We start from the raw sequence: 23,609 nt of genomic DNA on the forward strand, positions 1-23,609 counted from the left end.
CTGGGGCTCCCTTCTTCCGCCGGGGGGTGGCGGTGTCGGGGTCGCTCTCCCGCGTCAGGGCCACTGTCACCCCCAGCGCCGAGGACCCCGTTCCCATGCGCGCCCGCGCAGAACGGAATGGGGAAGGGGATGTCGACCCCCCAACCCGAGGCCTCCCCGCTCGGCGCGAGGAAGCGCTTTCCCCACGGAGGGTGCACGCGTGGCGCCCCGCACACGCTTTCAAAGTAGCCCCGGTGAGGGGTGCAGGGAGGGCGGCCTCGCACCCGGGTCCACACGGAGGCGCTCGGATAGGCGCGCAGCACCTGGATTCGGGGCTGCTGCGAGGGCCGGGGTCGCGCGCACGCGCGCGGGCTCGGAGGGCTCGAACCGCGGGATCCCCAGCCCCCCGAACCCGGCCGGGGTGGGGGGCAGGTTCTGGAGGAAGACGGGGGCGCGGCTCCCGCCCCCGCCCTCGCAGGCTCCCGCGGCCCCGCCCTCCTCGTCACTCGCGGCGGGCGGGGTGCCGGAGCGCCTCCGTGTGACGCGCCCTCCTCGCCGTGCCCTTCAGCCGCCGCCGCAGTTCCTGGGTCGCCACATGGATCCGGCCGGCCCGAGCGCGCCCCGCCGCTGACCGCCCGCCTGCCCGCGACGCAGCCCCGGGAAGGTAACCGGCACCCCGTGCGCAGCCGCCTCCGGGCCCGGCCGGACGCTCACTCCATCCGGGCGGGCGCTGTCCGCCGGCGCGGTGCTGAAGCGGCCCCGCCGCCCCGGCCCGCGCCCTCCCTTTCTGGCTCCTCCGAGTCTCCTGCCTCTCGCGTCTCCCCTTGTCCTCCCTCGTCCTCTGTCTCCTTCTTTTTCTCTCCTGGCGCGCTCCCACCGCAGGACAGCTCCGCAGAGCCAGGCAACTCGCCCGCCGCAAAGCCAAGGGGGTGCGGCGGCGGGAGCCTGGCTCGCGCCCCTGGGGGAGCTATAGCAGCAGCACCCCGAGTTCTCTGCGGCTGGGCCCTGCGGTTCCCTCTCACCCAGGAGCCAGGGGAGAAGTTTGGAAGAGAATCCGCTTTGCGGCAAAGATGCTTTGCAGGGAGGGGAGCACTCCCGCCACCATTCTGGCCCGCACACGCGCGGGTGTCCTTCAGAGGAAGGAGAGGAAAAACCCACAAAACAGTGGCTCTGCAGGGACCCCCACAGGGCCGAGTTGGGGGGGATGCAGATGCAGGTTTTACTGGAAGCACCTCCCCTCCGGAGTTCCACCTGACCTGGGCCCAGGAGCGCCCCACCTATGCAGATGCAGATGGGGGTCATCTGCCCCCAAGGTGGGACCCCCTACTGGTTCTCCCACCCTAGTCTTTGCGGTGGGCAGTTGGCAGTGGGCACTGAGTCTGCCCTGGATGGAGCCTGGTCTCCCCACCCTCCATCACCAGCCACCAGGACCTCCCTGAAGATGCTCCCTCTCAGGCCCCACCCACCCAAACCCTGTTTCTTAGATGGACCCCAGACCCTATGGCTAAGGGCCTGCTGTGAAGGCAGCAGAATCAGTCACCTTCAAATGCCCCTGAACATGGCCCTGCTTCTTGCAAGCTGGCTGCTCCAAGCTGTGCCCCTCCCCAAGTTGTGAGCACCCCATCCCTGCTTCAGCCGTCTCAGGGGCTGGGTGAGACCACTTTGCAGACCCAGCAGGGGTCCTGGGACCTGCCTGCCCTGGGCAGGGTGTGGGGTAGGTAGAAGCCCACTCCACAGGGACCCTCCTGGTACTGGAGTCCGAGGAATGATGCTCTCAGACCCCAGACACCCCCCCACACACACCCGGGAAGGCAGATGGGGTGAGAAGGGCGCATCGCAGGCGGTGTCCAGGCGGCTTGTGACGGCCTCCTCTTTTCCAGGCACAGGACTCAGCCACAGCTACATATGATCTTGGACCCTCTGAGGAGCTGCTGAGGAATCAATCGAAGCCACCATCATGGAGTTCGTGATGAAGCAGGCCCTGGGAGGTAAGGGGGGCACACAGCACCCCACTGGTCTCCATCCATCTGCACCCTCAGTGGCCAGGGTGACACAGGGGTCAAGGGCTGAATGAGCCACAGCACCCCACTCAGCCTTGTGGGGACACCTCAGAGAGGCTTCCAGGGCAGCAGGGGGCAATCCTGCAGGCAGGGTCAGTGGCCCCATGGGTGAGCAGAGGCACAGCAGCTGGAGTGGGTGGGAGACAGAGCCAGGCCTAGCACGGGAGCAGCAGGCTGAGCACAGGGACAAGGGAGGCAGCCCCCCCATAAGGCAGTGTGACCTCTTGTGTTTTCAGGAGGGGACCCCTTCCCAACCCTGCTGACTCCCATTAGAAGGGGTCCTGTGCCTGTCTGTCTCAAGGCCACCCTTGTAGCCAGAGAGCCTGGCCCCGGAGGCATGTGGTCAGTGGGCCAAGGCCCACACGGGCACCGAGGCCTTGGGGCAGGGCAGTCAGCTCAGCGCAGGCCGCGGGGCCCACCCCTGCCCCTCTCCCACAGCTGCTGCGATGGGAGCCTGCAGCCAGGGCCTAGTGGCTGTGACCAAGGTCCTCCTTGGGTGTCACCCTCGGCCACACCGCACCTGGCACCCTCCCCAGCCAGGCGTTTGTCCTGTACTACAGGACATGCCCACCGTCCGGTGCTGCTGCTGGGTCAGGAAGGTTCAGGAGGGTTCAGGAGCCATGGCCGGAGGCAGGGCTGCAGCCAGGAGAGCGAGGGGCCGCCTGGAGAGGCCGGCGCCCCTGAACCCTGAGCGGCAGCCCTGCGGGGGCCCTTGTCTCCCGGAGAAAGTACATGACAGACACTTGGGCCTGGCCCCAGGCCACATCCCTGAGATTCTGTGGTCAAGGATAGGCTGTAGGTTGAGTCTAATTATAATGATTACATCACCGGACGTGATTCGGGGACGGGCAGCACCAGCACAGGGAGGGGGCCTCGTTCCACCCCACCAGCCCCAGGCTCTTACAGATAATTAATTAGGCGGCTAATTCAGGCCCGAGGTGGGCTTGCAGGAAGACTGAAATATCTGATGTGGCTGTCTGTGCGGCTGCAGTTAGCTAGGTAATCGCCAGCCTATGCTCCCTTTGTTCAACGTCAGCCAAGTTTCTCCTGCGGTGGTGACGGGGCGGTTTTCAAAGATGCGGGAGCCGCAAGGGGGCGACCCCTGGGTGCTCTGAGCTGCATGCACCCCCATTTGCTGCCCCAGCACTGACTGGGGTGGGGGCTGCACCTGACCTCCAGGTGAGACCTGCTTTTAGTCCTGTGTCTCCTCTCGCCAGGCACTCAGGATCAGCATGGGTGACAGGAGACAGAAGGAGGGACAGACAGACAGATCAGGACACGTATTCCAAGAGAGGCAGGCCGGAGTCCCAGACATAGAGGAGCCTGCAGGGTAGACTTGGGGCGTGGTCTCGGGAGGTGAACCCAGAGAGTTGGAGAGAGAAGACACAGCCCAGAAACAGGCTGAGAAAAGGACAGAAACAGAAATGCCCTAGGACGCGCGAGACAGAGGTGGAGGGAGACAGACACAAGCCGGAGCCGAGAGGCTTCTGGGAGCCAGGCGGGGGCGGCAGCCAGGCCAGATAGCGGCTTGGAGCGAGAGAGCCAGAGGACAGCGCCGCGGGAGGCAGGCTGAGGATCCCAAGCAAACGGGAAGACAGGAGACGGGAGAGCAGAATTCCCCGGGTGCAGACACAGAGACAGGGAGAGACAGACACAGGTGTATCAGAAGCAAGCAGACACTGAGGCTGGCTCCTCACACGCCCACGCGTGCCTCGGAAGCTCTGGGAAGGAGGAGGCAGCCCGGCCTTCCTGAGCTGCACGGAGTCAGGATCTGAGGCGCCGAGTGAAACTCTGGCCACCTGAGGCCGTCCCGGCTCGGTGGCTGCAGCGCCAGCCCTCTGCTGAGGACGCACTCCCAGCACCTCCCCCACTGCCCTGACCTGGTGCCTGACACGAAGCCTTTGCTGGGGACAGCCTGATGGGGAAGCCTGCATTAGACAGGTGGACAGACGGAGGAAGGCAGGCCCCCGCGTGCGTGGCTGGTCCTGCTGGGCCTTGTCCTCTCCGGGGCACAGGGCACCCTGGGCCTGGGGTGTCCCCACACCTCCGGCACATCTGGCATGGCTGTGGGTGGTGAGCGGGGGACCCAGGGGCAGCTCATTGACTGTCCTGGCCTGTCGCAGCCCGGCTGTTTCTCTAAGGGAAGGCGGGCAGCTGTGACCCACAGAGGAAGGGACAGGTGGCTCCCAGGGCCCTGCCCCGGTGATGGCAGGACTGGCCAGACTCTCCAGTCTCCGGGGCCCCTGGGGTGGACGCAGGAGACTCCCATGGTGGCTGTCCCTCCACAGCCTGAGGGCGAGTGGCCAGGCTGGTGGGAGTGTCTGCACAGGCCCCAGCTCCCTGTGAGCTGCCCGGGCTCGGGAGACACGCCCCTCCACCCCCCCACCCCCCACTCTGCTGGGGTTGACGAGGCCAGGGCCCCGTGGGCCCCGGGCTGGCAGAAGGGTGCTCTCAGGGCCAGATCAGGAAGGAACCATCAGCTGTGGCAACATCTCGCCGAGAGAAGGCCTGGCAGCCTTTAGAGGGCGGTGCCGCCCACGGTCCCGGAGACGACCCCCAGTTTCAGTCGGCTGAGGTCCTGCACAGAGGAAACGCTGAGGCTGTCTCTGTGGTGGCCGCGTGGGTGGCCTGCTCACAGTGGCCTTGAACTGGGGCCAGGCGCCAGGCTATGGGGGTCTGCAGGGGCTTGTCCTCCAGAGAATAGCTTGAAGAGACGGTTTTCTGCAAGGCAGGAAGTGGCGGGGGCACTGGAACTATATTTACCCCGGCGAGGATGTGGGCGGATGTCAGCTAATGTGGCTGGGGAGACACTCACCGGGCCAGCCAGGCACCGTGTGGCTTTCATCCCAAAAGACCTAGTCAGGTTGGCTGTCTTGTTGTCTGCCTCAGTGTGACACGTGACCCGTTCTGTGCCCAGAACAGGTTCAAGCCCGCGGGGACTATGGGAGGGGGGGCAGGGGAGGGCTCCCGGAGGCGGCTGTCTGAGGCGCTCCAAGGAGAGCAGCCGGGTGGCGGGGCCACAGCACCCACAGCAGCCCGAGGGCCATGGAGACAGCAGCGGGAGGTGGGAGGGAGAGCCTTCTGGGACCCTGCACACTGAGGGTTTGTGGTGTGGTTACTGTGGACCGCACGCTACGGTGAGCTGGCCGCCCTGGAGGCGGGGAGGCCGCTCTGTTTGGGGGGGGGGGTCCTCGGAGGGAGGGAACAGCAATCTGCACAGCCCCTGGCAGTGTGAGGGAGGGCGGGGCCCCTGCCCTCAGTCCTCCAAGGACAGAGGAGAAGCAGCCCCTGGCCACGGCCCCAGGGAGAGCCAGGGCCTCACACCCTGTGGGGGATGGGCCGTTTGCTCTTGGCCTGGTCCCCCAGGGTCCCCACATGTGTCCAAGCCAGGACAGGTCTGGGAGAACGGAGGGCAGAGCCCACCTTGGGGCTCCCACAGGTCAGTGGGACTAGGGGTGGGGTGGGGGAGTCACCCTCTGTGCGGATGGGAGCCGCACCTCCCCCACTTCCTGGGGCATGTGCTTTGCAGACCTAGCAGTGGGGATCCTGAGGTCTTTGCAGGTCAGACTGATCCTCACCTTGTCTCCTAGGACTGTAGGTCAAGGGTTACAGAGGCAGCCGAGATCTCAGGTGGTCCTATCCCAACCCCCATGTCCACCCATGGGACTCTGTACAGAGGACAGGCCAGGCACCCGTCCTGTCCCAACACAGGTTCTTAGGGTGGGGTGGTCCCTCTCTCTCCCCCACCTGTCTATCTTTCTGGGGGGACATCCCATAGGCCTGGAGCCGCCCCATGGGGACACTGATCAGCTGAGGCCGGGTCTCTGGCGTCTGGGAGCGTGGAGGAGCCAGGGGCTGGGCTGGGCGGCAGAAGGGGCAGGTCCTGGGGAGAAGCTCTGGAATTCTGCCTTTGACTGAAATGACAGAGAACCAGGCAGAGTGGCGTGAATCAAGTTTGGCTTCTCTTATGCAGGAGGCGCAGCAGCAGTGTCAGGCCCCAGCTCTGGCTCCTGCCACTGCCACCCAGCATAGCTTTCGTGCCCAGCCTGGGCCGCACAGCGGCGACGTGGCTGCTGCTGCTCCAGCATCTCATCCACAGCCAGGGCAGGCGAGCAGAGGGGAGGGACAGCCCCGTCACCCGTCCGGCTGTGCGTGTGTGGGATCCAGCAGGGCGTTTTCACTCATGTGCCCTCGGCAAGATGGGCCGGGGACAGTAAGGGCCTTCGGGCCCTGTCACCTGCCAGACAGGATAGGGGTGGGGTGGTGTTGGGCGGGCAGCGCAGAGTACCTGGCCCCATCGGCTTGGGAGATCTTGATTTTCAGATGCAAGCGCCCCAGACCATGAGCCCCAAGGAGCCAGGTGCCTGCCCCACAAGCAGCGGCAAGTACTTGGTCACAAAGCACCAACACTCACTCAGAAGGGGCCCCCAGCGCCACATGGGGTCCCAGCCCCGCTCAGCTCACTTCCTGGGGCCTGGAGATGCTCTTACCCTGGCTCTTGGAGTAGAAGGACACTTTAGAGAAACTGCCGTTTCTACTGGAACCGTGAGGGCGGCCCTTCACCCGGGACGCAGTGGCAGACCCCGCCTGGCGAGTCCACAGACGGGCGCACGGCAGCTGATAACCGCGTTTATTTTTGCCTGTTGGTTGGCACGAGCTTCTGGCTGGTGAAAGCGTTCACGTAGCAGCCTCGGCTCGCCTGGCTTGGCGCGTCCTGCACTGAATGCTGGGGCATTAACCGGAGCAGGGAGCGAGGAGCACCCGCGTTCACGCGGAAGGAGCAGCGAGTCTGGGCAGCCCCGGAGACCTCGGCCTCGTGAGGCCAGGCCCAGCTCGGCCTGGATCAGGCCAGGGGCCAGGGAAGAGCACAGGTCCTGCTGGGGTCCCTGTGCCCCGGCGCTGCGGGAGCCGAGGGCTCCTGGCAGGCCTGCCCCTGGGCTTCACATAGATGTCCTCCCTTCTCACCTGGTCAGGGCAGAACGGGTCCCTCTCAGCCCCTGGGGCTCAGTCAGGAACTCTGGCACCCTGGCAGGATGAGGGGACAGACCCCATTTCATCCTTTGGGTCCCCTTTGGTCCCATGGGCTTGACTGAACTCTAGTGTCCAGGCAGGGGGGGGTGGACCAAGGCCAGGCAGCTGCTCAGGGCCCCATGGAGGGCTCAGGATGCTGGATGCTGGGCACTGAGTGCTGGGTGCTGTGTACGAGGTGCTAGGTGCTGGTGCAGATTGAGACCCATGAGGCTGAGCTGGAGCAGCTCTGATGGAAACCATGGGTTGGTGGGCGCCCCGTCTGTCCCTTTGGAACACAGCAGCCCCGTTCTGGTGGAAACGTCAGCCCTGAGGGCTGAGCCTTGCCTCCAGCCAGTGCCATTCGCTTCATGTACCCCAGGCCGTTGCGACCCCCAGTGCCAGAGAGCTGGCAGGAAGGCCCACAGGCCCTGGGGCCCTGGGAGAGGGATGGAGAGCTGATACTGTGCGTGTGGGTGGGAGGCGTGGGGGGAACAAGGAACTTTAACAGAAGATGGGCAGGGGCTCCTGCAGAGACCCTCGCAGGCCCTCTGAGTGTCTGGGCTGCCTGCACGCAGCTTTCCTTCAGAAGGGAGGCTGCAGAAGTGTGGACTTCATGCCTCTGTCCCTCAGGCCAAGCAGATGCCCTGTCCCTGGGGCTCCCTGTTGTGTGAGGGCTATGACTCACCCGAGCGCCCCCCACCTGTAAGGTCACCTGCTGCCACACGTCGCTGCTCCCTTCAGCTGCTCCAGCTGCCAGGCCAGCTGTGGCCGCTCAGGGTGTCTGCGTGGGGGGCAGGGATGGGTCTGGCTACTGCTCCTGCTCGGGGGGCCAGGAGGTGGGGGTGGGGGTCAGGAGGGCCAGGCCCTCCTCCGGGGCCTGCCCCCTCCCTAGGCCACCCACTCCGCGGACAGGTGCCCGAGGCTGTGGCGTGGTGCCAGGCGGCTGGGCGCGGGGCAGGGAGGCTGAATGGAGGACAGACCAAGGGGATTACAACCGGCCGGCCGCGCCATCTGCTGCGGAGCTCGGCTCTGCTGGGCTCGCTAATTGGCGCTTTCACCGCGCTTGTGCTGAAAGCCAGGAGCAGACGCCCGTGTGCAGGCCGGGATGGCGGCCAGCGGCCAGGCTGACCCCGCCCGGCAGGCGCGCAGCATCTGCTGTCGCCAAGGCCACGGGGAGGGGGCTTTGTTCCCAGAGGGCTAACAAAGGTTTGCAGAACCACAAAAGGGATCGGTGGGGAGAGCAGGAGTGTTTTCCCGCACTTCCGAGGGGGTGTAAAAGCCACAGAAGCCTCTCGGGAAATGAGGGAGGTGCCGTCAGTGCCGCCCGCCCAGCTGGCAGTGACCTTGGGTCAGTGCCCGGAGGCGGGGCCTTGGGGACCCCGGGCCTGCAGGAGGGGCAGCTTTCTGTCCACCACGCGTCCTTGCTGGGTTCCCGACCTTGGCCAGCAGGCTGGGCGGGTGGAGGCCCCTCCGCGTGTGGCAGCTCGCCTGGTCCTTGGAACCTATTTTGTCCCTTGACCCTGGATGGGCAGGGGAGCCTCACCCAGCCCCTCCTGTCACGTGGTGGGGGCGGGGCCCGGGGAAGGGACTTGGCTTCGATTGTCACCTCTGATCGAGCTTCTGTCATCCTGACGTGTCTTTAAATTGCTTCCTTGCTGTTTCACTTATTTTATCTTGATATGTGGACTATTTTTTAAATTTACAAACGTTGCGCAGTGTCTTGGAGCCAACACGCCCTTCCAGCTCTGACCGTCACGTGGGGGAGGGGAGTGTCCCCATCGACCCACCATCCCCGGGCTCTGCTCGCGTGTATGCACCACTTAGACTCATGGTCTGTGTTCTTCATACACAACATTGTGTTGATGTTTGCATTCTGTTTTATTAGAGACATTTATACACATTTAATTTTTAGCGTGAAAGTGGGCTTTCTCCATTATTAAAGTAGTAAATGTTTGCTGTGGGGAATTAGAATACTAAAGGGAAGCATAGGGAATGGAAATACTGCTGCCTCGCTTTTAAATTCTCCCATTTATCATCACCCGTTGCTTTATTTTAAAATATTTTTCCCCCTGGCTGGTGTGACTCAGTGGACTGAGCACCGGCCTCTGAACCAAAGAGGAGCCGGTTCAATTCCCCATCAGGGCACAGCCTGGGTTGCAGGCCAGGTCCCCAGTTGGGGGCGCACGAGAGGCAACCACACACTGATGTTTCTCTCTCTCTCTCCCTCCCTTCCTGTCTCTCTAGAAATAAATAAAATCTAAAAACATGTTTTCGTGGAGGAATGCCTTAGATCTAGTTTCTTTTTACAAGACACTGCAGAGTCCTTTCTGCGGCTTGTGGACAGGTCCCAGCCGGGGCTGCAGGCTGGGCAGAGGCTGGAGACAGCAGTCATGGGGGATCTCGGCTGGGAACACTGATGTGTGCGCCCCGCGGCCCCGGGAGCAGCAGGTGTCGGGGGTGTCTCTATTTCGCAGACAGGTGTGGACAGAGACCCGCCTTTGGGAACTGAGCTAGAGAAACAGCACACTGGGCTCCAAGCCCCAGGAGCGATGTGTGGGCACCTGCCTGCCCTCCTGCTGCCCCGCCCCCCAGCTGTGGGGTGAAGGTGTGACCCTCATCAGACTGAATAAGATAACGTGGAACTAAAGTAACTTATTTCTCACAGCCCCCCCCCACCCCACCCCCAGAGACGAGTCCCTTCGTGTTTCTCAGTTAAGGGCTCACTGTGGTCCCCTCAGAAGTTCTGCAGTTTCCTGGGATGGACTGGGGACCCAGCAGGGGACAGACCTCCCTCCCTTCCCGCTCCCTGCATGGAGGAGTCCCTCTGTCCCTGTGACCACGACGAGCACCAGGCTGCATTTCTCTCCCTTGATCCTCAGGAGGGTACTTTTACTTTTCTTTCTTTTTTATTTTTATTTATTTATTTTTAAAGATCTTATTTATTTTTAGAGAGAGGGGAAGGGAGGGAGGAAGAGAGGGAGAGAAAGATCAATGTGTGGTTGCCTCTCGTGCGTTCCCAACGGGGGACCCAGCCGCAACTCAGGCTGTGCCCTGACTGGGAATCAAACCGGCAACTCTGGTTCAGAGGCCGGACCTCAAACCACTGAGTCACACCAGCCAGGGTTAGACACCTACTTTCTTTCTTCTGAGCTCTAAGGGTTCCAACAAGACTGGCATCCAGGGAAGCAGCTCATCCAGGGCTCACCCCCGATTCTATCTCAGGGCCCCCCTTTTGCTTCACTGATTTAAGCTTCAGTAAACTTCCTCTGACTTTCAAAAAACAAATAATCAACGAACATCTCATTTTCCATCTACGCAGTTCTCTGTGTGCGAGCTCTCATTCTACACCCACCGGCAGCTCCCTGAACACCACGCTCCTGAGGTTCCAGAAGAACCGGAGCGGCTGCCCCAGGACGGTGGCGCCTCCCCTGCTGTCAGGGCCCCGTCCTGCCTGCTGGCCACATCCTTGGGACCCTTCCGATGTGAGGGCACAGAAGGCCAGCAAAGTCCCCCAGTCCACCCTCACGCAAGAGTGGTAGCTGGGCTGGGAAAAGTGTCAGATCCAACAGAATTTCCTCCTGAAAAAAAAATTTAATATATTTTATTGATTATATTGCTACAGTAGTCCCAATTTTTTCCCTTTGCTCCCCTCGGCCCAGTACCCACTTTCCCTCCAGCAATCCCACCCCCCCCCCTTAGTTCATGTCCATGGGTTGAGCATATAACTTTTTTGGCTTCACCCTTTCCTGTATTATTATTAACATCCCTTGTCTATTTTGTACCAACCAATTATGCTTCTTAGTCCCTGCACCATTTCCCCATTTCTCCCCCTCCCCCTCCCAGCTGATAACCCTCCAAATGATCCCCACACCAATGATTCTGTTCCTATTCTGCTTTGCTTAGTTGGATTTTGTTTTTATTTTCTAGATTCAGTTGTTGATAGTTGTGAGTTTGTTGTCATTTTAATGTTCATAGTGTTGATCTTCTTTTTCTTAAGTCCCTCTGACATTTCATATAATAATGGCTTGGTGATGATGAGCTCCTTTAGCTTTACCTTGTCTTGGAAGCACTTTATCTGTCCTTCCATCTAAATGACAGCTTTGCTGGACAGAGTGATCCTGGTTGTAGGTCCTTGCTTTTCATCACCTTGAATATTTCTTGCCAGTCCCTTCTTGCCTGCAAAGTGTCTTTTGAGAAATCAGCTAAAAGTCTTACAGGCACCCATTTGTAGGCAACTCTCTGCTTTTCTCTTTCTGCTTTGGAGATTCTCTCTTTATCTGGAAACTTTGGCATTTTAATGATGATGTGTCTTTGGGTCTAGCTTGTTTGGGACTCCCTCTGCTTTCTGGACTTGTATGTCTATTTCCTTTGCCAAATTTGAGGAGTTTTCCTTCATTATTTCCTCACATAAGTTTTCAATTTCTTGCTCTTCCTCTCCTTTAAGCACCCCTATGATTTTGGTCATTGGCACATTTAAAGTTGTCCCAGAGGTTCCTAAGACTCTTCTCATTTTTTTTTCAATTCCTGTTTCCTCATTCTGTACTCGTTGACTATTTTTTTCTTCCTTATGTTCCCAATCATTGATTTGAACCCCGGTTTCCTTTCTTTCACCATTGGTTTTGTGTGGATTTTCCTTTGTTTCATTTAGTATAACTTTCACTTCTTCCCTTATGCATTTGCCATACTTAAGGATATCTGTCAAGCCTGTGAGCATCTTAATCACCAGTGTTTTGAACTTTGCATCTGTTAGGTTGGCTGTCACCTCGCCACTTAGTTCTCCCACTGGAACCTTGATCTGTTCCCTCTTTTGGGCCATACTTCTCTGTCTCCTCATTCTGACAGGCTCCTGTGTGTGTTTGCCTCTGTGTCTTAGGTAGAGCTATCACACCTGTTATGTTGTAGGGGGCGGAGCCTTAGGGATTCATCAGTACAGGGTGACCGGTTTCACCACGTTGTGGCGCTGTATGTGGGGGAGGGGTCAGAGAGGGAACAATGCCACTTGCTCAGCACTTGCCCCTTTTCCAGGCACTTCTCCCACTTCTGTATGGGGCTGACACCTCTCTAGCTGTTGCCCTGGCCATCGATCCCAGAGTGGGTGGGTCTGCGGACGATCTAGGACTGTGGGGGCCCTTTAAACAAGCGGACTCTGCTGAGAGACCGGCAGTTTCTGCCTCCGCCTGAACCCCCACTGGTCTGCACAGTCAGAAGCGATGAGGCTTGACTTTCCCCGGCGCTGGGACCGTGAGCTGTGTGGTTTGGTCAGGAGCTGGGAGCGCTCCCCAGGTGTCCCTCCTGACTTTTTAAAACATGTGATTGCGCTTTCCCCTGGCCTGCCACTGCTGCTGCCACCACCGCATCATGTCCTCTCTGCCCAGCTCCACCCCTCCCACCTGTCTGGATGAGTATTTCTTCTTTATATCTTTGTTTGTTGGACTTCCATGCAGTTTGATTTTCTGGAACTTCTGGTTGTCTCTAGTTTTGAGGTAGTCGTAGTCCTTCCTAGTTGTGGAGGGAGGTGCAGCGTGTCTGTGTAGGCCTCCTTCTTAGCCAGAAGTCCTCCTCAAAAATTTGAAGTCATTTTTTCCATGGTCTTCCAGACCTAAAGTTGCTGTTGAAAAGCCAAGGCTTTACAGTTTTCTCTTCAACGCTGGTCTTCTGCTGTCTCGAGAGTCACAACCTTGCTGCGGGTCTTCCATCTACCTGCAGGCACCTCGCTCAGCTCTGGGACGTGGTTTGTTGCTGCTTCCCCAGACACCTGTCTGTCCCCTTCCATCCAGGCTCTCTGGTCCCTGCTGTCTGTCTCCACATCTTTCCTTCTTCCTGGGATTTTTTCTTAATTGTATTTCCTCACTCTGCCACTCGATTTTAGTTTCCACATTTATATTGCACTTCCTGTGCTCTCGTGTGCCATCTCCCAGGTCCCTTCTGGCCTGTCTGCCTGGGGTGCTCTCCTCGTGTGCAGCCTTTCCTGGGTGGATGGTCTGCTTCCAAGGGTCTTGCACGCGGGCCGGGCCTCCTGGGCTCCCCTGCAGACTCACGAGTTGCAGGGGTCTCAGTGGTCAGAGGGGCCTCCTGGAGGGGGAGGAGCCCAGCCCACCGCACCCTCTGCCAGGAAGGTGAGGGGCTTTCCGACCCACGTGCACCTAGGACTGCCCTCGCTGCTCTGAGACTCCCTGACGCACACAGACGGGGGCAGCCCCAGAGCGAGGTAACTGTGAGGTTGAGCCTTCAGTCGCCTGAATGAAGCCCACTGGGGATGGCTGGTCCCACCTCTCTCTTTCTCCCCCCACCCCCCACCCCCCGCTGATTTTTGGTGTCTTTCTTATGCTGATTTCACAAAAATAAACCGTGGAATGTCCTTTTCTCTCCCTTCCAAGAATATTCTAAATACGACTGGGATTATGCTTCCTGAATGTTTGGAAGACTCCATCTGTGAATTCTTAGACACAGTTTCAGCTTTGACAACATCTTCCAGAGTCCACTTCATTCCCTCTTCAAATGTGTGAGGAGAGCGTGGCCGTTGTAATTCCTTCGATCGGCAGCCGCTTCTCACACGTGTTTCCCAGCTCTGCCCGCCTCTCGGCTCTCCTGCTGTCCTCGCCGCAGCAGCCGCCGGTCTGGGTGTCTCAGAGCTGAATCGTGCCCTTGTCCCCCGTCCTTTCCCCCAGGGCAGGGGACATGCACATCTCCTGGCCTCGGCTCAGATGTGTCCCGTGTCCTGCTGGCGTGGGGCCATGAGCGGGTGTTCTGTGGGCTCAGCGGCACCCACGACCCCTGAGGTTTCACCAGGCCAAGGCCTTGGATCTCTGGTTCCCAGATAGCCATTAGGGTGGACTCATGGTCCAACTCGCTAGAGAGCCCCCTTCTGTGTCCATGAGGCCAGCTCAGGACCCCAGCCCATTCCCCCACCTCCTGCAGTCGGACCCTTGGGCCATAGGTATCCAGGCCTTGGGCACTTGGGCACCAGGTGGAACTGCTCGGTGCCTCAGTTTCCTCATCTATAAAAGGCCTCTCTCAGGAAGGCTGTGGGGTGGGCCTCTAGGGTGGGGGCGGGGGCGAAGGGCAGAGACCAGCCCCAACTGCCACCACCTACCTACTGCTCAGCCCCCGCGTCCTGTGGGGAGAGCAAAGGGCTCTGGGGAACAGGCAAGGGCCCCGCAGGGTCCCCTGCTAAGACGGGGCCGCGGGCTTGTGCGCTGTCCAAGGTCCTGCTGGGGATGCCCAAAGCCCAGTCCATTCCCACAGCCGGTGGCTTTGCAGGCAGCCCCCAGTGTGAATCCTCTCAGCCGTGGCATGACCTCTGCCCTCACGCCTGGCCCAGGGAGGTCATCCAGTCTCCCCCAGCTCCCCAGACCCCTCTGACCGGTGGACCAGCCCAGAGCTCGGGTGGCCACTGGGGATGGTGGCACTCCAAGGGCCCCAGACAAGCCCCCACAGCCGGCCCCTGGTGTCGCAGGGCTCAGCACACGGTGCTCAGTAAATGTCTGTGTTGATTGTTAGAGCTACAGGCTTATGACACCGGAGAGGGTCAGGTTCAGGGACCCAGCCACCACCTTTGCCTCTCAGAAGAGGAGTGGGCGGCACCAGCTCGCCCCCTACACTTCAGCACACACCTGGGTGCCACCGTTCCCGCCCCCCCCCCCCCCGCCACTCTCTAGGGTGAACCCACTCATTCTCCTGGGGAGAAAGGCACACAAGGACGCTGTCTACCTGCCACAGGTGCCAAGAGGTCAGGGAGGCGGGGCGGGGGGCTGCAAGGGTGCCTGGGTGGTGGGGGTTTGTTCCCGCCTCCCCCACACTGGCCAGAGAGGCAAGCAGCCCTGGAGGCAGCAGATTCCAGCCTCGTTACCAGGGGAGCTGTCAGGAGAGGGTATAAGCAACTATGACCCAGTTTCCCTTGAGTCATTGGCTTGAAACATGCTTTGCAAAATTTTGCAGATGTGGCTGAGAAGTGGCCCCGAGGCTCTCAGTCTGTCTGGATCTGTGCCATAGGCCAAGCACCTGGGCACCCCACGCCCATGCCCCACAGGAGGTTCGGGCAGCCAGGGAGGCCGGAGTGATCCGCATGGGCCAGCCTAGTTTCAGCCCAGTACTCAGCCAGAAAGTTGTTTTCCACCAACAGCCAGTGGCTTTGCGAGCAATGTGGGCGTGCTCCCGAGTAACCCATTGGCCAAGGCAGCATCTGGCAGACAAACCTGCAGGGGAGGGGACCGTCAGTCTCAGACCAATGCAGTATTGGGGCAGCCCTGTAGCACCCAGAGCCCTGAGGGCTTGGAGTCCCTGCACTCAGAGGGTGGTGGGTGGGCTGGGCTTTGAGGCCGGGGTGGGGACTGCACGTCAGATATTGTGTCAGGTGGTTTACCCCTTAGGCACATGCTTGGCCGCCTTGGGCAGCATTCATGAAGGGTCACCAGGGGAGACCTTCAGAGACTGAGGACACCCATGCAGTGGGGACAGCTGTCACTGGGAGCAGCAGGGTCCCCCCAGGGAGCATGCAGGGGAGCAGCAAACCGGCTTCTCCGGCTATGAGTTTGTGGGTGGAGGGTGCCCCACAGGGCTGGCCACTCCAGCCGCGAGACACTGACCTGCGGTGCTGCCCCCTCTGCTGCCCCGGACACCTTGCATGCAATGGGCATGTCAGCCGCTCTGCTCCCGGGACCCCCAAGGGGCCAGGGCTGCTGCAGTGCCTGATGCGACCCGAGGCTGTAATCACAGGGCTGAGTTGCAGGGGCTTTGGGAGGTGCGGGTTGCTGCCTGTGAATCAGGAGCTCGAGAGAACAGTGGTGGCTGGCACAACGGGAGATCAGGGCCTCAGGCACTGCCCAGCCCCGCACACCCAGCCTGCACCCCCCCCCCCCCCGTGGGTCCACTGGCCAGGCCTCCTCCAGCACCTTCTGTAGGCTGAGCCTTGGCTGGACACAGGACCCAGGGAAGGCACACACCAGCCGCTCCAGGGGCTCAGAGACACACGTGTGCACACATGAAGATACAATCACAGCATGGTTGCACTCACACGCAATCCTGCTTCCTTACAGCCTCTGCACCCCACCCCACAACCCACACGTCCCTCTGTGGACAGTACGTGCCAGACCCCATGCTAGTGCTGGAACACTTTCCACTGTGGCGCCGCCCTGACTCACTCGCTTCTGTCATCAGGGGCCACCAAGGACATGGGGAAGATGCTGGGAGGCGATGAGGAGAAGGACCCCGATGCAGCCAAGAAGGAGGAGGAGCGCCAGGAAGCCCTGCGGCAGGAGGAGGAGGAGCGCAAGGCCAAGTACGCCAAGATGGAGGCCGAGCGCGAGGCCATGCGGCAGGGCATCCGGGACAAGGTGGGGACGCTGGGCCCTGGGAACAGGGGACCCCCCACCCCCACCCACTGGGAACACAGCCCTGAACCTGAACTGACCGGAGGGGACCCCACCACTGGGGTTGCAGGGCCAGGCTGGGGGGCTGGGGGTTGGGGACCCGGCCCTGGAGGGAGGGGTGCTGCCTGAGGAGGGGCCACGTGGAGCCCGTGGGCCCCTTTCACTCCTCCGCCTTTGCCTGGCTGCGTGGGACAGACCTTTGTCTTGTCCTCTCAAGAGCTTTGGGAGGGGGGTCCCATGGGGGGTGCAGGACAAGTGAGGTCACTGCACCCCAGGTGACCACATCTGCCCCACAGACTGACAGGGATTACAGTGCCCTTCCTGCCCCTGCCCAGCCTATCCTCGTGGGCGGGGGGCTCCCAGGTGTCTTAGGGTGGCAGGTTCTGTAGGAGCAGCTGTCTCCTGGGCGTCCGCTGTCCTCTAACCTCCAGCCAGTGGTCGCAGGGTGGTTGAGACTGAGGAAAGGCTCATTCAGGGTGGGCAGGCTGGGGCCAGAGGGGAGGAGATGGGGCTCTCATGGGGGCTCTGGGGTGTGAGCAGGGAGCCCCCGTCCTCTGACCCTCACGGCCTCCCAAGCCCTCGAGGCCACACCATTTGGGGAGCTTGCCCGCCACCCCCCAGCCCCTCCCAGGCTGGGCCTCCACTGTCCCTAGGTCCAGGGGCCCTGGTAGGAGGTGTGGTTTGGGGGTGCTGCTTAGTTTGGTTCCTTCCATCCCCCAAGCTCTGGGCCCCCAGCTCTGGCCTCTCAGGGAGGTGGTCTCAGCCGCAACAGATGAAACCTTGGGGTGGGGCTGGGTGGGGGTCGGAGGGGGTGCTTCCTGAATGGTTCTCCATGGCGCCGGGCCTGGCGCAGCCGAGGTGCTGGATACAGGACAGAGAAGCCTGTGGGCTCGGGGCTCCCAGGAAAGGGCCCGTTCCACCAGCCTACGCGGGGCCAGAGCTCGTGAGCAGTCAGTGCAGGGGCACTGCAGGCCTCCAGCCCACCATGGCCCCATGGTGGGGCCCCCCCCCCCACCGGGCCTGCAGCTCATAAGCCCCGCCCGCCGTGGCCTTGCTGCAGCCCGGAGCTGTCTGAGGACAGAGAACTGGCACCATCAGCGAGACCTCATGGAGGCTGCGCTGGGCACAGAAGGGGGGCGGCGGGGGCGGTAAAGGGACAGAGACAGACAGAAACAGAGTAGTTGCCCCCGCCTTCCGGGGTCAGAGGCAGCGCAGGAGGGGCCGACGTGTTCTGGGTGCTGGAGCCCCAGGCTTGCCCGCCTCCCCACTCCCGCCTCCAGAAGCTGGTCCAGCCCCTCCGAGGAGCCTTCAGCTCAGCAGAGGCGCCCGCCCAGCCCCCAAGCCCCGCGAAACGGGCAGCGCGCACCCGCAGGGGAGAGGGCGGGGCGCGCCCTGGTGGCCAGTGCCCCTCCGCGCGTCCCCCGCACGCCCCCGGGCCTGGCCCCAGCGGGGCCGCCCGACGCCCAGGCCCGCACCGTTCTCCGCAGAGCCCTTCTCCACCTGGGTGGTCTGCCCTCCTGCTCCTGCCCTGCTCTTCAGGGGTGGCTCCCGCTGACGGCCCTCGACGGCCCTCGCTGGCCCCGGCTGCCCTGGCGCCATGTTCCCTCCCCATCCCCCCACCCCAGGACTCGCGGGGAATGGTTAGAGAAGGGGGCTGAGCTGCCCGGTCCAAGGCCCCATCGGGTGGGGGCTGAGAGCGGGGCCGGGGCCACGCGTCCGGCTCCCAGCCCACCTCGCAGGAGGGAAGCGGAAGCTGGCTGGTGGGCAGAACCTCTCCCTCCCCAGTGCGCTGGCCCAGGTGGGAGGGGGTTGGCTCACCTGCGCGTCACCTGTGTAGGTGTCCCCTGGTTTGCGGACGTACTTCCTGATCCGCATACCCACCGTCAGATTTGCGTGCGCACCGCCAGGTGTGGTGCATCCAGCGTCCCAGTTCCGCAGATTCATCCGGAACCACCCTCCGCGCACCCGCCGAGCTGACCCGTTCCAGGCCCCCCGCCCCGGCCCTGAAATCACTCAGGGCCAGTTGAAGTTTGTGCTGATAACAGGGTGGGTGTGATGGCCGATTATTACTTCTTTGGTCCTGCTACAGATTCTCGCCACTAACGTGCACGCTGTGCGTTGCCCAGAGGCGCTGGCCGTCCCCTCCCAGACACAGGGTGTGGGTCCAGGGCTCTGGCCGTCTCAGTGGTCGGCATCTTTGGTAAACAGCTGTTGATGGACACTGAGGCTCTGGGGCATGGAAGCCGCCAACCGGCGAGAACACAGTGGAGCCAGGCTCTGGGATGGAGGGCAGCCCAGGATCACCCCCCAGAGAGTAACAGACTCCCAGGTCAAGTCCAGAGTGAGTGGGCTTGGCCTCAGAAAGCTTTTGAGCCTCTGGAGCAGCTGCGCCGGGGTCTGGGGTTTCCTTCCTGGACCCCCAACAGCGCTTGCAGACAGGATCCCACCCCAACTTCCTGCGCTCACTCCCTGCTCAGGAAGTTCCTCTGCTCAACCCCACGCCAGTGTTCTTGCATCACATGTGGGTTCACAGGGCCACTCCTGTTTCCACAGGATGGCGGGCTCCTGAGCCCTCTGTGAGTGGGGCGAGGCTTTGGCGGAGCAGCCTCCTGGGCCTCCTCGGCACACGCCTGTCCCCACCATGCGCTGAGCCCGCCTGCCAGAGGAGGCAGCTGCTGGGCTCCCAGCCTCTGGCTGGACCGCTGTCTCTGCTCTGACCTAGTTTCTGGCCACACTGCCCCGCAGGACTCCCAGCCCCAGGCCCCCCTCCTTCCCATGCCCTGGGGCTGCTGCTTTCTGCTGTGAGGTTATCCCAGAGCAGTGACCCAGGAAAAAGGCGAGTGCCCCGTGCACCAGCCCTCGCGGAGTACCTGGTGTCTGGCCAGCTGGTCGCCCTCGGTGCCCAGTGGGGAGGGCCCGCGGGCAGCATGCCTGCTGCTCTGACCTTCTCTGGGTGCCCTCACCGCCCCTCATGGAAATCCTCCCGGTGCTTCTGGCTCAGGTGAGGGTGCAGAGGGGACTTCGGGAACCCTGCTGAGGAAGCGTAGCCATCCCTCGTCCCTCTCCCTCCAGCCTACAGGTGTCCCACAGCCTGGCTTCCTCTTCCTGGGCCTCCGCTGAGGGTGGCCCTTGCCTGCCCTGTGCCTGAAGCCACCTGCACGCAGCCTCAGGGGAGGACAGGCGTGAGGGGAGGGGCTGATGAGGAGAGATGAGTGGGAAATGGGGGCATCCTCCAGTTGGGCAGAAACGGCCCCTTGCCAAGGCCACGGTGTGCCCCTCCGTGGTGTCCTGCAGCCTGCGGACACCCCCAAAGCCATGAGGCGAGCTTGGCCCCACATGGCTCCCATTAGCTCTAAGGCAGAAGGTCCTTCTGTGGTCTCCTGGCCTCCCGGTGACCACAGGCTCCCCTGTAGCCGTGCCTCTGAGGGGGCGGGGAGGCTGATGGGTCTGACAGGGGCTGCGTGGGTCTTCTAGAAATTCATTCTCAGTTCTGGAAGCCCGAAGGCCAGGACTGAGATCCCTCTGAAACTTGAAGGAGAGGACTCTTCCCCATCTTTGCTAGTGTCCAGTGGCTTGGCGGTCCTTGGTGTCCTAGGCGTGTGGCAGTCACTCCCAAACTTTCGCTCAGCTTTCACATGGCTCTCCCCTCTGTCTTACAAGGAAACTGGATTTTGGATCCAGGGTTGGCTTGTTTCTGTACTTACCTTAATTATATCTGCAAAGACCCGATTTCCCAATAAGGTCACATTCTGAGATTCCAGGGACATCGAGTTAAAAAAAAAAAAAAATCCTCCCCTGAGGACATGTTTATTTTTAGAGACAGAAACATGAATAGGCTGCCTCCAGTAAGCACCTAACCAAAGCTTGAACCCACAACCTAGGTATGTGCCCTGGCCAGGAATTGAACCTGCAACCAACTGGTGTACAGGACGATGCTCCAACCAACTGAGCCACCTGGCCAGGGCTCCAGGTGACATGGATTTTGTGGGGACACTATTCAACCGACTACAAAGAGGAGACCTGGGTAGGATGGAGGGCAGACACACGAGGAACCAGCAGTAGGCCCAGGGCACGTCCTTCCACCAGCTGCCCACAGAGTGCAGAGGGATCTGCCAGGGAGACCTGGCCCTGCGTGAGGGTGTGGCTGCCAGAACCAGGACCAAGGATCTGGTCAGCGGGCCACCGAGCAGTGGGTTCTCTCCTCCTCTTCACCCTTCCAGCTGCCCCTGGAATGCATGCAGCCCAGCCCGACCAGGGACAGTGCCACTTCCTCAAGGAAGACGGCAGGGGACAGGGAAAGGGTGGGGTTGCGCGCTGGCACCCCACAAGGAGACGCGCCCCTATACCTGCTCTGCTCCTGCAGCTCCTCCACGTCCTACCCTGGGGTCTCCACACCCCTCCTGGCACCTTCCTGGGTGGGGACTGAGCGTTCCTTCCCGCACCCTGGTGGCCCTTCCTGGGGCCTCCCGGAGGCGCGGCCGCTGCCCCTCCAGGACCTTCGCCCGCCCCAGGGCCTGAGATCGCTGAGGCCGGCAGACCCCTGACCCTGCCCTGTCCCCACAGTACGGGATCAAGAAGAAGGAGGAACGCGAGGCCGAGGCCCAGGCCGCCATGGAGGCCAACGCGGAGGGCAGCCTGACGCGGCCCAAGAAGGCCATCCCGCCGGGCTGCGGTGACGAGCCAGAGGCGGAGGACGAGAGCATCCTGGACACGGTCATCAAGTACCTGCCGGGGCCGCTGCAGGACATGTTCAAGAAGTAGCGCCCGGCGCGACCACAGTGCGCTGAGCCCGAGCCCCACCCGCGCCCTCGCCCACCCCCCGCCCCTGTTCCCGCGGAGGCCCCGAGGGATGTCGGGGAGCAGAGTGCAGCCCCAGCGCCTATATAAGCCATAGTCCCACGTCCCTCCGCCCCACGCCCCTCCCGCCGGGAGCCTCCGCCCACCTCCCCAACCCTCCCGGCACTGCCACCTCCGCCTGCCACGTGGGAGGGGCGCCAACCCCCAGGACCCCTGAGGTCTGTGCTGGAGGCCTGGGACCGGCCCCCTGAGCTCCTGCGGAGCTGAAGGGTTGGACCTTCCCCCAGAGCCTGGAACCCCCTTATTGCTCCCGCCCTTCACCGCCCACCCAGCAGCGTCCGAGGCCGGGCACCGCCCGCCCCTCAGCGCTTGATCCCTGCGTTGGTGCAGCTTGTCCGGCCCCAAACTCAGGAGCACAGCCATAGTTGGGGGGGGGGGGCCGTCGTGCAGGCCGGGAGGGGGCGCGAAGGGCAGCAGCCGGTGCCTGGCCCCCCCCCCTCCTTGGGGCAGGGGCGGTAAGCCCCTCCCCGCCCGGATCAGCCTGGACCCCAAGCCCCTCCTCCCACACTGACGCCTGTCCGCTGGCTGCCCACCTCTGTCCGTCGCAACCCGTCGCGTTCACCGTCCGTCCGTCCCTCCCTCCCTCTCCCTCGGCCGCTCCTCTGGAAGGCTTTGCTTCTTAGGAATGCCACGGCCCTTTTCTGAGCTAAGGGAAACACGGCGACACGAACGGGGCAGCTCCCCACCCCAGAGAGCGGTGCGCTCCCCCGCGTCTGGGCGCAGCGAGCCTGCCTCTCCCTCCCGGGCCATCGGAGTCCTCTCCGAGGCTGCTCTGGGCGGGGGCCGGCCCTCGCCCTCTAACGCCCGGCCCTTCGGCAGAGCGGGGTGGAGCCCCGGGTGCCCAGCGTCTGCAGGTGAGTCCTGCCGCGCCCTCCGGCCTGCAGGGGCGGCCCCTCCCACGGGGCTGCCGCATTCTCGGACACCCGGACCCGCGGGGCCGCCCCGCAGCCCTCCTTGGTCCTCCGTCCTTGTTTAATTTGCATCACCATGTGTTGAATCTCAGGTAAATGAGGTCTAACGTGTTTAAGGAGTTTATCTGGACAGAAAGCCGGTGGCCTGGCCCCGGGCCCTTCACACCCACATCAGAATCCACGGTCCTGCGGGCCAGGGGCGCGGCCGCCATCCCTGTTTAGAGAAGCCATAGCATTCGATTGCAATACCAGCGGCGGACGCCCTGCGCCCCGGCCCCCGGCTCCTCCCGGCTCCTCCCGGCTCCGTGTCCTTTTAAACGCCTGTTGTTCTCACTTCCAAGGCCAGCTCCGCGCAGACAGGGCGTCGCCTCGCAGTCACCCCGCATCCTGTTCCCAGCGCATGGGGCGCCGGAGCAGCCGAGCTTAGCGTAGACCTTGGATGTTGTCCGTCCGTCTGTCCTTGCACCTGCGTCTCCTCCTGCATGTCGGGGGCGCCGCGTGTGTTCTCCCGGATGGAATCACAGCCAATAAACACCACCGCGGTTTCATACGTGTGCACTTTCTCGCCAGAGTCCTGATTCCTCCTGGGAGGCGATGACCGGGGTCGCACCCCACAGGTACCCACATCCTCCCCGCCCGGTCGCCAGTCCCTCCCCCGGGCCGGCAGAGGAAGCACCTTCCCCTCTGCTGGGGCAGCAGCACGGTCTCCCCACCCCTGACCCAGCTCACGTTCACTGAGGCAGCGCTGGCCGGAGGAATGCCATCTAAAATGCAGAGCGTCCCCTTCAGCCGCCGCCCCGACCCCATCTCCGAGACCCTCTGCAGGCTTTTCCTCCTCAAAGCTCCCGAGGCCCTGGGGGCCCAGGGCCCGCTGTGCTGCCACACCCCAGGCTGCCCTGTGCTAGGTGCCCCGCTCCTGTGCTCTCCGCGAAGCCTGTGCCCGCAGGGGATGCCTGCCCATCTGGGCTGCGCCCGTTAGCCTCGGGCACCCCACCCAGCCCAGGGCCCTCCCGTGGCCAAAGCCCACCCCACAGTGCGGTAGCTACTTGCATCCCCCAAAAGGCCTGTTCTCCATCTGCTTCTGGGGTCCTTTCTCCAGGAGGGCAGCGAGTCTGGGTCACCTGTGATGTTTCCCACTGGCTGGGAACGCACAGGGAGCGTCCGGCAAAGTCTGCCTGTCCAGCCTCAGCAAGTAGGAAGGCCAGACTCGTCCCCACCTTGACCCCTGCACCCCTCCCCACCAAGCTGTGTCCTGGGGGACCCGAGGGAGACAGCCACAGACCCTGCCCTCAGCCCCAGATGCTGGGCGGGGAGGGAGGTCTGGGAGGAACGTGCTCTCTGCCCAGCCGGGGGGGGGGTGTATCTCCCATCCCCCTCCTGCCTGGGGTGCGGTGGGGGTGCGGGTGGGGGTGGGGGTTGGCTCC

At 62.4% G+C, this 23,609-nt stretch overlaps 1 protein-coding gene across 1 annotated transcript; it reads left to right on the forward strand.

Moving 5' to 3' along the window:
- The first annotated feature begins 497 nt into the window (after positions 1–497).
- On the forward strand, positions 498–22,733 carry CPLX1 (complexin 1). Its single transcript, XM_090267203.1, has 4 exons — positions 498–643; positions 1,860–1,967; positions 16,206–16,381; positions 20,981–22,733. The coding sequence occupies exons 2-4, from the start codon at positions 1,937–1,939 to the stop codon at positions 21,176–21,178; spliced, it is 405 nt and encodes a 134-aa protein (XP_090123329.1). The 5' UTR covers positions 498–643; positions 1,860–1,936; the 3' UTR covers positions 21,179–22,733.
- Positions 22,734–23,609: the final 876 nt, after the last annotated feature.

The sequence above is a fragment of the Furipterus horrens genome, unplaced genomic scaffold (genome assembly GCF_987537825.1).
Source record: "Furipterus horrens unplaced genomic scaffold, mFurHor1.1.pri manual_scaffold_2, whole genome shotgun sequence".
NCBI classification, from domain to species: domain Eukaryota; kingdom Metazoa; phylum Chordata; class Mammalia; order Chiroptera; family Furipteridae; genus Furipterus; species Furipterus horrens.

Coding starts and splice junctions, on each gene's coding strand:
- CPLX1 (XM_090267203.1), top strand. CDS start 1,937: ATGGAGTTCGTGATGAAGCAGGCCCTGGGAG. Junction 1,968..16,205: donor GATGAAGCAGGCCCTGGGAG/GTAAGGGGGGCA, acceptor TTCTGTCATCAG/GGGCCACCAAGGACATGGGG. Junction 16,382..20,980: donor GGCAGGGCATCCGGGACAAG/GTGGGGACGCTG, acceptor CTGTCCCCACAG/TACGGGATCAAGAAGAAGGA.